Here is a 13,321-nt window from a genome sequence, read left to right on the forward strand (position 1 = left end):
CCTTCGACCCACCCTCGAGGCTGTGCCAGAAACAGCCGAGGCCTCTCGAAGATCTTCCGGTGCGAAAGGCAGCCCACTTCCGGTCGAACTTCGGAGGCGGAGGGAGTGTGCTGGCCCGCCCCAAACGCGGCGCCTGGCGGTCTCCCATTGGCTGCTTAGAGTTGAACTACATTTCCCAGCAGGCGATGGAGCTACACCGCCAGTACTTGGAGAGGAGCCAACCCTTCATGGAGGATTGGAGACAACCTTCTGCTTTCTGTCTCCCAAATAGAGCCACAGAAACAGCGGCTGCCGCCAGCCCGACCTCCCTCGGCGCCGGGAGCTCTGCCGGCCGTCCTCGAGCATCGCCTTCTCAAGCACAGACGGGCGCTCCGAGCGGGGAGACCAGGCTTCCACACCGGAAACGAGGCACCGGTCGTGACGTAAAGGCTACTGAGGCGCCCGGCCTCCCAGAAGGCACCGTGTCGGGACCGTCTCCCCAACTGACAGCCGAGCACGCCAATAGTGGCCCGCGGCCTGTGAGGACACTCCGAAGGGCGAGGGGAGGGCTGGGCCTCACGCGCCTGGTTTCCCGGTCTCTCTGCGCTGGGGTCTCTGGGCCGTCCCTGCGAGCGCCCAGGAGGGCAGAGCCCCTGAGAGGTGAGGGGCTCCGCGAGGGCGGGAACCAGGCTGAGGTGGCCTCTGGGGAGCAGAGCTTGGTCCGTGTGGGAGAGCCTGGCCGGCTGGGGAGCCAGGAACGCACACCGGGCAATGCCGCCGCTCCAGCTTTGTGGTAAAAGTGCCCCGTGGCCGGTGAGAGAGGCTCCACAGTGGGCCTGGCCAGCTGGTCCCTACCGGGACGCCCCTCGCCGCTCTCAACAGGGCTTCACGGCGGAAAGGAGTCAGCAGGCGGTGTGTGGACATCGCATGCGGCCTTGCGTTTGCTCCTTGAGCCATCAGCGGCCCCGCGAAGGGCATCCGATGGACCCGCGGTCCAAGGTGCGCAGAACAGCTTCATTCAGTCAGTGGCCAGGCCAACTCGTAAGCAGATGCCCTCGGTGCTGGACCCCTGAAGACCTCGGTTCCCTGGCTTCTAGCCCATGGCTCTTCCTGTCAGCAGGAGTTAAACCGCTCTTCCCGGTAGAGTCTACTCTAGGAGGATGACCCTTGGGGTTTGGGCATCCTCCGGCTTTTCCTGCTCACATCTTCCTCTCAGGCCCTGCTGAGAGTGCCTCTCGTTCAGGGACCTTCCGTTTCAGTTAGGAGTTCCCCACCCCGGTTTCTCTTAACTTCTGCTTTAAACTTCACGTGGCCTCGCTATCCAGGCCCTGTATTGGAGTGCAGGCATGCCTCCCTGGCCTTGTGGGTAACCCATGGTTTCTCTCATCCGCAGCTCGGCTCTCTGACACATTTCCTTCAATAAGAGGTGACTCCTGAAGCTCTGCAAAACCAGCGTGGTGTGTGATTTCACGGCGCCATGGCTGCAAAAGTGGTTCCAATGCCCCTAAAGTCAAAGCGGTCCTTTATACTGAGAGTTCCTCCAGACTCCAAACTAGGACAAGACCTACTTCGAGATGCTACTCGTGGGCCCAAGACCATCCACGAGCTGGTTCTGGAGCACTTCCTCACCTTCTTGCCAGAGCCAAGCCTGGTCCAGCCCAACCAGAAAGTCAAGGAGACCTTGGTTATTATGAAGGATGTGAGCTCAAACTTTCAGAACAGACGTAAGAAGCACATGCTGATCCCTAGAAGAGAAGGGAATGGTTCTGGGGGTTCAAATAGGTTTTCTTTTTCTTTTTCTTTTTTTTTCTTTCTTTTTTTTTTTCAAATAGGTTTTCATGTTAGTAATGAATTCAAGTTAGGATAGCAGGTTTTGAAAAAAAAAAAAAGGAGTTGATTCTAATAAGTCAGCATGTTGGGGAGAGGCAGTATTTTTTCTCAAGCTGGAGTTTGAGTGGATTGCGGAGTGTCGTGTAAAGCCATAGAATAAACAATGTCAGTTTTACACAAATGTTGGGAAGAGTGTGCATCATTTTAGGATATAGAAATGTGGGTGAATTGTTGAACTGACTCGAGTTTTATGTGGAATTTTGGAAATTTTGTGCTTGTTTGGGGGCATCTTCAGACATTGCCCTCCTCTAGCCTTCCCTTTAGTAGTGGGATTTTTTTTTTAAAGATTTTATTTATTTATTCATGAGAGACACAGAGAGAGAGGCAGAGACACAGGCAGAGGGAGAAGCAGGCTCCTGCGGGGAGCCTGACGTGGGACTCGATCCTGGGTCTCCAGGGTCACACCCTGGTCTGCAGGTGGCACTAAACCGCTGTGCCACCAGGGCTGCCCCTAATAGTGGAATTTTTTAAAGTCCTGAAGGGAATCATTCTTTTCATAATGAGGAGAGCGCATATAGGTTCATAGACCTTATGGTTTATGGCTTGAATTTGTCCTGAGCTCACAGAAACCGAAAAAGCCTTGAGTTGCCTTTGGAAGGAGTGAGGACAGTGTAGCCTTAGGGTGTGGTTAGTGTTCCTGTATTAGAGTCACTGATTTTTCTATTAACTACAATTTCCTCTTTCCCCAGTGCAACCTCATCCTGTGGTGAAGCTTCTGCCCGGGAAAGGGATCCAGCAAAAACAGGATACTGTGTCTCTGTATTTGAAAACTGACCCTGAGGTGGGTTTGGTTTTCCTGTTCACTTTTTTGAGTATATCACCTTTCTGCTCTTTCAGCTCTTCCTGCTCAGCCAACCCATGTATAAAAACACACTCTTGGGAGTAAGGAGAATGCCTTGTTTTTCACTGCCTCATTGGACATTTCTCTTCTGCTTGTCCTGTGGGTGCTCTCTGAGCCTGGCTTTCTGGTCTGTGCTGCATCTTCACGGGATTTATTTATTTTAAAGATTTTTATTTATTTATTCATGAGAGGCAGAGACATAGGCAGAGGGAGAAGCAGGCTCCCCACAGGGAACCTGATGTGGGACTCGATTCCCGGACCCCAGGATCACGCCCTGAGCCAACGGCAGGCGCTCAACCACTGAGCCACCCAGACGCCCTCTTCACGGATTTATAGACCCATTTTGCCTTCCCTTCTCTGATATTTGGGCTTCGGTCTTTTTTGCCAGCAGAGCTGTCAAACGAACCTCTGTTATTAAGAGGAAGGGGCCTTTTGCTCTTTCAGGAACTGGTGGTCTTTGAGGATTTGAATGTATTTCACTCTCAAGAAGAATGTGTGAGCCTAGATGCTACTCAACAGCCCACCTCAGAGAAGGAAGACAATATTGGGGAGATGACGTTACTGGGTAAGAAATCTTGTGCGTTCATATTGAATGTTGTGAAAAGCATGTTCTTCTATTTCGTCAGACTTTTTAAAGACCTCATTAAAAAAAACATTTCTTTTTTTTTAAATAAAGACCTGATTAACACTAGCTAAGTACATAATTACACTAATTTTTGTTCTATCCCATGTGGCAGAGCCTGCACCAGCTGTGCGGCCATTTTTCTTATAGCTTTAAGGCAGCAAGGGGAGAGGGGAATTCTCTTGGTAAGCAGGACCTGCAGCTGATAGACTGGCATCAAATATTCAAACATTGAAAATGCAGGCAGATTGTTTCTGAGTCCGTTTTCTGGATCTAGTGCTAGTCCCCCAGTAGGTGTTTTTTAAATTAGTATTTTCTTTGGACACATGACTCTTTTAAGTCTTTTTTTTTTCCTTGATGTCCAGTAGCTGTGACATCTACTAATGAATGAAAATATATCCCACTGTTGATGGGAATAATATCTAGCACTTGTTAAGTGCTAATGTGCCATTATGTATGAAGCACTAGTTTAAGTGCTTTATATGCATTTGTTATTGCATGTATTTCTCACAAAATTACTGTAGAGTATAGGAATTATTACTATTTTACAGATGACGGTACTAAAGCAGAAAAATGTTAAGAAATTGCTAAAGGTTGGGCAACCCTCTTGGGTCCCCTCCCTCCTGGGGAGCTTTGTACTATCACTTAATAAACTTTGTGCTATTGCTGGATAAACTTTGCCTTGCATCCTACCAAAAAAGAAAAAAAAGAAAGAAAGAAAAATTGCGAAAGGTCAAGGTCACACAGCAGTAGGTAGTAGGGCAGGGACTAGGGATTCTAACATTAGAGCTTGTGGTCTTAGGATACCTGGGTGGCTCAGTAGTTGAGCGCCTACCTTCTGCCCAGGGCATGATCCTGGAGACCTGGGATTGAGTCCCACATCGGGCTCCCTGCGTGGAGCCTGCTTCTCCCTCTGCCTATGTCTCTGCCTCTCTCTCTCTCTCTCTGTCTCTCATGAATAAATAAATAAAATCTAAAAAAAAAAAAAAAAAAAGCTTGCAGTCTTAGCCCAGAATTATACAATTATAAATTATATAATTTTAAAATTGTTTACATTAATGTTTTAATATATAATTATAAAAACATATACCTTCTTGCTGTATTTCTCATAATTTTTTCAGTGAATTGCCTATATGGTTGGTGAATGGGACCTCCGTTATTTGTGCTTATTTCCCAGTAATGGTTAAAGGTATTCTTAAATGAGAATACTTCATATGAACTCATCTGCCATTAGCTTCTCTGTCAGCTGCTGAAAGATGATTCAGCCTTTCTCTACAAATACACTGGTGACTACAGAATCGGGAATCCTCAAAAATCATTTTGCTGAGTGCCTAATACTTCTTACTTTGCCTTCAGTGCTGTTTGTTTCTGAGGCTGAAGTGGAGCAAAAAGTGGGTTTTATGAGTTACCTGGGGTAACAAAAATCCATGACTAGTGAACTCTGTAGCTGTTTTACACTGTATAGTCGGGGTAGTAGTACATAGTGAGCCCGCTTAACTTCCCACAAGTTGTTCTATGTAATTTTTTTTTTTTTAAGATTGTGTGTGTGTGTATATAGGGGCATATGGTTGGCTCAGGTTATGACCCCAGAGTCCCAGGATTGGGCTCACGTCAGACTCCTTCCTCGATGGGAAGCCTGCTTTTCCTTCTTCCTCTGCCGCTGCTCCCCTTGCTGCTTTCTCTGTCAAATAAATTTTAAAAATGGAAAAACTTAAAAAACAAAAAAGAGGAACTAATAAGTAGAAAAATTTAAACAGAAATAGATAAATTTCCAAAGAGGAAACTGGAATTGTCATAAATCCTTAGCCCTCACCCAGGTAAAGAACCAGCCTCAATTTCACAGAAAATTCTTACAAATCTTTAAAAACTAGACCATTTAAAATGCTATGAAAACTTTCAGAGTAAAAAGAAAAAGAAAAACTTCTATTAGTGTAAAAAAGATACCACAACCTGATAAAAAACTGTCATGATCAAGTAAGATTTTTTTTTAAGATTTTATTTATTTATTCATGAGAGACACAGAGAGAGGCAGAGACATAGGCAGAGAGAGAAGCAGGCTCCATGCAAGGAGCCCGATGTGGAACTCGATCCCAGGTCTCCAGGATCACGCCCTGGGCAGAAGGCAGGCACTCAACCACTGAGCCACCCAGGGATCCCATAAAGTAAGATTTATTCCAAGAATGCAAAAATGATTTAATAATAAAAAGTCTATTAATCTCTTTTATAATAATGAGAAAAATCTTATTCTGACAATTATCGAAAAGATAATCTTTACAAAACAAAAACCCCTTCAGAAGAACACTTAACAAAATAGTAACTAATGGATACTTCCTTAATGGAACAGATATGGCCTACATCTGTTTAATGGGAACATTGGCAGGCATTCCCACTAGAATTAGAACCACAATTGCATTCTAGGACAAGGTTAAGACAGGATTTGGACCCAGGAACAGTTTGGAAGAAGATGGATTTGATTTTAGATGAGGCTGAATCCACAGTAGGAAATAAAATGAGACTGTTCTCTGGGCACTTGAACATTAGGAATTGGGGCTCACACGTAAAGACAGAGATTTGGGAGTCATCAGCATATAGCTGACATTTTAAATAGTAATATTAAGTAGTTTGGAAAGGGAAAAGTGTAAGGAATTAACCTTGTAGGGACAGGAATCATAAGAGAATCCTTGACACAGGAGGATAAATGTGTGTTTGACAGCAGAACTATCAGTGTTTGACACAGGAACTATCTCATTGAAGCCCGCTATCACTACTACTATTTAATACTGTGTTTTAGGTATTAGCCAGGGCAGGTAAATGAGAAAGAAATTAGATGTATAAGAATTTAAGAAACAGATAAAACCGCCTATTACATATGATACAATTCTATAACTGGAAAACCCTAGAATATCTGAGAATTATAAATGAGAGCATTCAGTAAGCAATGGAATGAATTATATGGAAATCATTAGCTTTTGTACCTGCAAACAGTCACTTAGAATTTATAAAATAGGAACAAAAAATATTAAACACCTATAAATAAACTTAAGAAATATGCAGAAATTATGAGGAAAACTTCAAAAACACTTCTAAAGAACAAGTGGATTTTTTTTATTTTAAACATTTTATTTATTTATTCATAGAGACACACACAGAGAGAGAGAGGCAGAGACACAGGCAGAGGGAGAAGCAGGCTCCATGCAGGGAACCCAACGTGGGACTCGATCCGGGGTCTCCAGGATCACACCCTGGGCTGCAGGCAGCACCAAACCGCTGCGCCACCAGGGCTGCACCACAGAAGTAGATTTGAATGAATGGGAAGAAATACCGTGTTGACTACGAAAATTTAACATTAAAATGTCAGTTCTCCCCAAGTCGATTTATGAAATAAGTGAATGTGATTCCTTTAACAATACCAGTAGAATTTTTTCCCCCTGGAACTAGACAACCTCTCTAATTCAAATCGAAAAATAAATAACAAGTAACCAGGAAAACTGAAAAGAGCATCAGAGCAGAAGGGACTCATAAAGGTGTTGGGACAATTCAGCCATTTGGTGAATCATACCTTACTTTTGCACGCCAAGAAAAAGCCCTAACAGATTCACTTAGGAATACAAATGACCCATAAACACATGGTGTACAACCCTACTCATATTTAGAAGTGCAAATTAAATCTCTACCAAGTTACCATCGTTTTTCATCTATCAGATTTCTAGAAATCAGAAACTTAACACATTGGTGGTGAGGTTGTTGGAACTGGTGGACATGCAAAATGATACACTCCCTCTATGTGGGAATCTAATTACCAGCATTAAAGATGCATTTGCCTTTGATCCAACAGTCCCACTTCTGAGAATCTAACCTACAGATAACAGCACACATTGAAAATAATATGCAAATGAGGTTATTCATCATAGTATTGTTTGTTAAAACACAAGGTTGGAAACAATGCAAGTGTGTCTGCAGGGGACTAGTTGAATATGATGTGTCCACACAAAACATACCATGATAATTGCCCTGCACCAGAAATAATGATCAAAATAAAGCAAGTAGCAGACGTATATATAGTATACTACTTTGATATAAGAGAGGAGAAAGGAAAATCCATCATCTAGAGAAACAATGGAAGAATAAAAAAGAATCTAGTAAAAACTGGTACCTATCTGGGAGATGAGTACAGTGAATGGGGGACAGGGACTAGAGTAAGACCTTTTCATGTTTAGACTTTTGAACCATATAAACCAGATAAACCATATGTTAGCTCCTAAAATTTTGTATCTTAAAAATTAATATGCTGGAGCTCCTGGGTGGCTTAGTCAGTTGAGTGTCCAGCTCTTACTTTGGCTCAGGTCATGATCTCAGAGTTGTGAGATCAAGCCCTGTGTTGGGCTCCACAAAGGGCATGGAACCTGCTTCCTATCATTACTCTCCCTCTGTTCATGTGCTCTCATGCGTGCTTTCTCTCTCTCTCTGAGATAAATGAACAAAATGTTGGAAAAAAGAACAAAATAGGGAAATCTGCTATCACTATTAATATTTGACTGGATAAAGCAAAAGGACATAAGGTTAAGATGAATAAATATTGGCGGTGGCTAAGTTGGTTAAGCCTTTGAATCCGGTCATGATCCCAGGATTCTGGGATCAAGCCCTGAGTCTGGCTCCCTGCTGAGCAGAGAGCCTGCTTCTCCTTCTCCCTCTTCTCCTGACTTGTGCTCTCTCTCTCGCTATCTCTGTCTCTGTCTCTCTCAAATAAAATGTTTTTTAGGGGATCCCTGTGTGGCTCAGCAGTTTAGCGCCTGCCTTTGGCCCAGGGCGCGATCCTGGTGTCCCGGGATTGAGTCCCACGTCGGGCTCCCGGCGTGGAGCCTGCTTCTCCCTCTTCCTGTGTCTCTGCCCCTCTCTCTCCCTCTCTGTCTATCATAAATAAATAAATCTTTTTTAAAAATATTTTTTAAAAAATTAGAATAAATATCAGGAAGGGAGGGAACAAAGTATGGTTTGTACTTAGAAAATCTAAAAGAATGAACAAAAACATCTTTAATATAAAGTAGGTAGGGAATGTTTAACAATAAATTCTTAAATTAAGACAAAATGATAGAAGCTGTCTGTCTTTCAAAAAGGCTATAAAATAGTAAACCAGGGCAGCCCGGGTGGCTCAGCGTTTGGCACTGCCTTCAGCCCAGGGCCTGATACTGGAGACCCGGGACGAGTCCCACGTGGGGCCCCCTGCATGGAGCCTGCATCTCCCTCTGCCTGTGTGTCTGCCTCTCTCTCTCTCTCTCTGTCTCTCTCATGAATAAATAAATAAATAAATCTTTAAAAAAAAATAGTAAGCCACGTTTTATTGGTAAATATAAAGGATTCTTAAGTATTAGAGAAACATAAACCTAAATGGGAAAACTAAAGTCATATGAAGATATTGAAGCCCTTCAAATTTATTTATACTGTGCAGAGTCAAACTTTTATTTATGTTTTATTTTTTATTTTTATTTTTTTTACTTTAGAGTCAAACTTTTGAAAAGGATGTTCTGGCTGATTTTTACCAATATTAGACATGTTACAAACAATAACATACAGTGTGATACTAAGCTCCAAATGTATTAAGAGTTAAATGTAAATATAAGTCAAAGGAATGGCTAGAAAATAGGAAATTTATCAGATTTTGTTTTTTGAGGGTTTTTTTTTTTTTAAGATTTTATTTATTCATTCATGAGAGACACACACACAGAGAGAGAGGGAGAGCCAGAGACAGGCAGAGGGAGAAGCAGGCTCCATGCAGGGAGCCCAATGCGGGACCTGACCTCGGGACCCCAGGATCACGCCATGGGCCAAAGGCAGGCGCCAAACCACTGAGCCACCCAGGGATCCCCTTTATTGAGGTTTTTTAAAAGATTTTTTATTATTTGAGAGAGAGCAGAGCTAGTGGGAGAGACATGAGTTGGGAGGGAGAGGAAGAAGCAGACTCCCCACTAAGCAGGAAGCCTGATCGGGGCTCGATCTCAGGACCCCAAGATCATGACCTGAGCCCAAGGCAGACACTTAACAAACTGAGCCACCCAGGTGCCCCTAAAAATGTATCAGATTTTGAAAGACTGATACTTTTTTATGGTTTTAAGTTGTGGAGTTACAGAAGACTTCAGTTAAATATTTACTTTAGGGGTGACTGACACAGGGATTAAGATTTGCAGCATGTAGAATTTATTTAAATTTATAAAAGTCTCAGCTCAGGAACATCTGGGTGGCTCAGCAGTTGAGCATCTACCTTTGGCTCAGGGCGTGATCCCGGAGTCCCGAGATCGAGCGGTATTAAAATTGGTACAGCTTCTTTTGAAAGAAGTATGGCAGTCTTTGTCAAGAGCTGTGATAAATATTGCCATATGCTTTGACCCAGTGTTTCATTACGTAAAGGAGTAAATGAAACAGAAAATGCCTATTGGTATGAAATTGTGAAGTCCAGCAAAGATGCATATTCTAGGCTGTAGTCAGCCACATATAGAATGATTGATTTAACCCTTTATTCTCAGCAAGTTGCCCAGAGTTCAGAGGATCCCTTGTCGTTCCACCTTTTCACAGAATACTTTTTTTTTAACTTTGTTATCTAGTCTTTTAAGATTTATTTATTTATTTATTTATTTATTTATTTGAGAGAGCAGAGCATATAAGTATGTGAGTGGGTGGGGGGGATAGGGAGGTAGGGACAGAGGGAGGGGGCGAAGCAGGCTCCCTGCTCATCAGGGAGCCTGACCTGAGGCTCGATCCCAAGACCTTGGATCATGACCTGAGCCAAAGGCATCTCAACTGAGACACCCAGGCACCCCTGTTATGTAGTCTTTATAATCTGTTATTTTATACAGACTTTTGAAGATACAAATACAGAAGTCCTCAAATCATAAGTGTACAACCTCATATTTTCACAAAATGTGTACATTTGTCTAACCACTCAAATGGACTATTCCTAACACCCCAGAAGTCCCTCTTGTGCCCACTGCCCAAAAACTCCCATTCCTCCCCTAAAGAAACCACACTTATTTCTACCAGAGTTTAGTTTTGTCACTTGTGGTAATCACTTTAATGCCCATATAATCATCCACTGAGTGAATGTGATATGCCTTCGTTATTTTTAGTCATTTGAATCGTTTCCAGTTTTTCCCTATATAGGATATTACAGTAGTATCTAATTATATATCGTAATATTTAATGTAGTAAAACCTACAGTACTCATCTTACTGTTCACTTACTAGCCTTCTAAAGAGAATGAGTGGTACCTTTTAGTATTTATGTCCTTCATTCCATGGTCCTTACCTCAGTGCTTTACACAGAATATGAGTATGTACTTGATGAGTAATTAGTGCCTATGTCAGAAAGGAAAACATGAAATCTTTCAGTGTAGTCCCATTCATTTCATTAAAAAAAAAGACTGTGTGCTCATATTCATAGATTTATCAGTCATATATTCCACCCACAATAAGAGTGGAAAAGGAGTGTTGATAATGACTATCTGCTAGTCCCCAGATTTCTGACACTGTTGTTTGATGAGAAATTTAACTTGTTTTTTCCTGAGTGATATAACATCCCTCAAATTTATTATATTCTCTTTGTTTCCACAGTCAATGATGTTAATCCTGAGAGTGAAGATCTTCAGAAGGAAACTGTAGAGAATGAAAATCATAGAGAAAAGGCTTCTGATTGTAATGAAGTAGATTGTTCTGTGGTCTCTGAGCAGTCTCCATATTGCCATAAAGAAAGACTAAATACATCTGTTCCAAAGCAAAGGAAAATTAAAAATCTTCTAGTTACCATTGAAAATGACACTCCACTAGAGGAACTCTCAAAATATGTAGATATCAATGTGATTGCACTTACCCGAAATCGGAGAACAAGAAGATGGTACACTTGCCCACTGTGTGGGAAACAGTTTAATGATAGTTCTTACCTTATTTCTCACCAGAGGATTCACACTGGAGAAAAACCCTATGACTGTAGTCATTGTGGGAAAAGCTTCAATCATAAAACAAACCTTAATAAACATGAACGAATCCATACAGGAGAGAAACCTTATTCATGTTCTCATTGTGGGAAGCACTTTCGTCAAAACTCTCATCGGAGTCGCCATGAAGGAATCCATATAAGAGAGAAGATGTTTAAGTGTCCAGAATGTGGGAAAACCTTCCCAGAGAACAAACAATTTGTGCTTCATATGCAGAGTCATGAGGCTGTGAGGCCATATAGTTGCAAAAAATGTGGGAGAAGATTTGGTCGGCTGTCCAACTGTACCCGGCATGAAAAAACCCACTCAGCATGTAAGACTGGAAAGAAGAAATGGGATCAAGAAAGGTCTGATGATCCTGCCTTAACCTGAAATGTTTTATAAGGAATTCTGAATTCCCAGGCTGTCTGAAAAGATTACAGATATGTGAAAACCTCATTATAGCCAAAATTGGACAAATACCCATCTTGGCTGAAACCTCAAATTTTTAGAAAATTCACAGGGGAAAACATCCTCAAGGGCTATACCTCAGCATCCACACTTTCTGGATTAAGGAGCTTTCTTTTGTGAACTTATACAACAGTGTGTAGGCCACAGATTTCCTTTCCCAAAAAAGGCTTCAAACATGAGTCTGGAGGCCACTCACCTGCAAGGTGAACAGAGTGACTCGTGTACGGAAAGTGTATCCATCCCCCCCCCCCACACACACACACACACACATAGGAATTCACACTTGAGAAAAAAATAATGCAAAGGTCCTTATCTGGAACAGTGTTCCCCTAAAAGAACAAAAGTACTGATTTGTTATGCCAACAGCTTCTATTAGCAATTCACTTAACCTTCTAAGAATACCCTGTTAAAGCTTAAGTGTTGAAAGGGATTGTTTACTTTGGAATATAGGAAAATACAGCATTTGAATGTCAAAGACTTTGTCATTTTTATGTGATCTAAATTAACAGTTGATCTCAACATTTGCATTTTGTAGTGAAAAGTAACTTTCACAGGAATACTTTTCACAACATAAATGTCTACTGTTCTTACTCTATTTTGTCCAGCTATTGCTCAGACAGCTCTCTCATGCCTTTCCATTGCCAAAAGAAGTTTGGATCACTCAGGCCCAGCCACCCAGACCCAATACTGGAAAAGCTCTTCAGAATCCTGTCCGTCTGATGAGCCAAGAAGAAAACCTGGCTACAAAGGAAATCTAAGAGCCTGAAGAGAAGGAAGACCTTGGCTTAGACCCATGACTGGTCAATAACCTTACCATGTGCTTAATTTCCCTCGAAGCAGTCACCAGACCCTTGGCAATGGGTGGTCACTACCTCACAAGCAAAGTGTTTTATTTTTATCACTTGTCTCCAGTGGCTTGCTCTCATTGCCCCTCAAAGAGATGAGATCTCAAAGAGATGAGATTCCAGTGTCTTCATTGCCGTGGCTATTTGTTCTCTATCACCTCATACCCAGACTTTCCTGACTTGTCTGCCCAGAGGCAGGGCCAGCGGTGCCTTCACGGGACCGATCTTGTGGTGTGTTATTTTAAAGATTTTTTTTTTAATCAATTTCTCCTTTTCTTTTAGGTTTCTTAAAGTTTTACATTGGTATTTTGATTGAAATCAGTTGATCCTATAAACTATTGGGAAAACTTCCTACCTTTATAAATTTTGTTTCCCATCAGAAACATGTCTTTCCATTTATTAAAAAGTATAATATTCTTGAATAAATTTTTCTAATTTTCTTCATGTAAGTTGTATACAGTTTTGTAATTGTAAATAGTTTTTTCATTGCATTTTTCTAGTTGATTACTATCACGCTCAACCACTGAGCCACCCAGGCAACCCCTTTATGTTTTATTTTTATTTTAAGATTTTATTTACTTATTTATTTATTTATTTATTTATTTATTTATTTATTTATTTGAGAGAGAGAGACGGGCAGAGACACAGGCAGAGGGAGAAGCAGGCTCCGTGCAGGGAGCCTGATGTGGGACTCCATCCCAGGTCTCCAGGAT

At 42.0% G+C, this 13,321-nt stretch overlaps 1 protein-coding gene across 3 annotated transcripts; it reads left to right on the forward strand.

Annotated features, from left to right (window-relative positions):
• Positions 1-507: 507 nt before the first annotated feature.
• On the forward strand, positions 508-13,052 carry ZNF200 (zinc finger protein 200). Of its 3 annotated transcripts, none has more exons than XM_041748974.1 (6): positions 508-639; positions 1,373-1,703; positions 2,559-2,650; positions 3,155-3,275; positions 10,934-11,660; positions 12,369-13,052. In XM_041748974.1, the coding sequence occupies exons 2-6, from the start codon at positions 1,457-1,459 to the stop codon at positions 12,481-12,483; spliced, it is 1,302 nt and encodes a 433-aa protein (XP_041604908.1). In that variant the 5' UTR covers positions 508-639; positions 1,373-1,456; the 3' UTR covers positions 12,484-13,052. The 3 variants fall into 3 exon arrangements, with proteins under 3 accessions (XP_041604908.1, XP_041604910.1, XP_041604909.1); XM_041748975.1 differs by having other exon boundaries at positions 548-978; XM_041748976.1 differs by lacking the exons at positions 3,155-3,275; positions 12,369-13,052 and having other exon boundaries at positions 10,934-11,067.
• Positions 13,053-13,321: the final 269 nt, after the last annotated feature.

The sequence above is a fragment of the Vulpes lagopus genome, chromosome 3, assembly GCF_018345385.1.
Source record: "Vulpes lagopus strain Blue_001 chromosome 3, ASM1834538v1, whole genome shotgun sequence".
In the NCBI taxonomy this organism is placed as follows: Eukaryota; Metazoa; Chordata; class Mammalia; order Carnivora; family Canidae; genus Vulpes; species Vulpes lagopus.

What these genes read in the sequence shown, in the direction of transcription:
- ZNF200 (XM_041748974.1), top strand. Translation starts at nt 1,457, where the DNA reads ATGGCTGCAAAAGTGGTTCCAATGCCCCTAAAGTCAAAGCGGTCCTTT. An exon ending in CTCAAACTTTCAGAACAGAC is followed by an intron (nt 1,704 to 2,558) that starts GTAAGAAGCACA and finishes CTCTTTCCCCAG; the next exon opens with TGCAACCTCATCCTGTGGTG. An exon ending in AAGAAATGGGATCAAGAAAG is followed by an intron (nt 11,661 to 12,368) that starts GTCTGATGATCC and finishes TATTTTGTCCAG; the next exon opens with CTATTGCTCAGACAGCTCTC.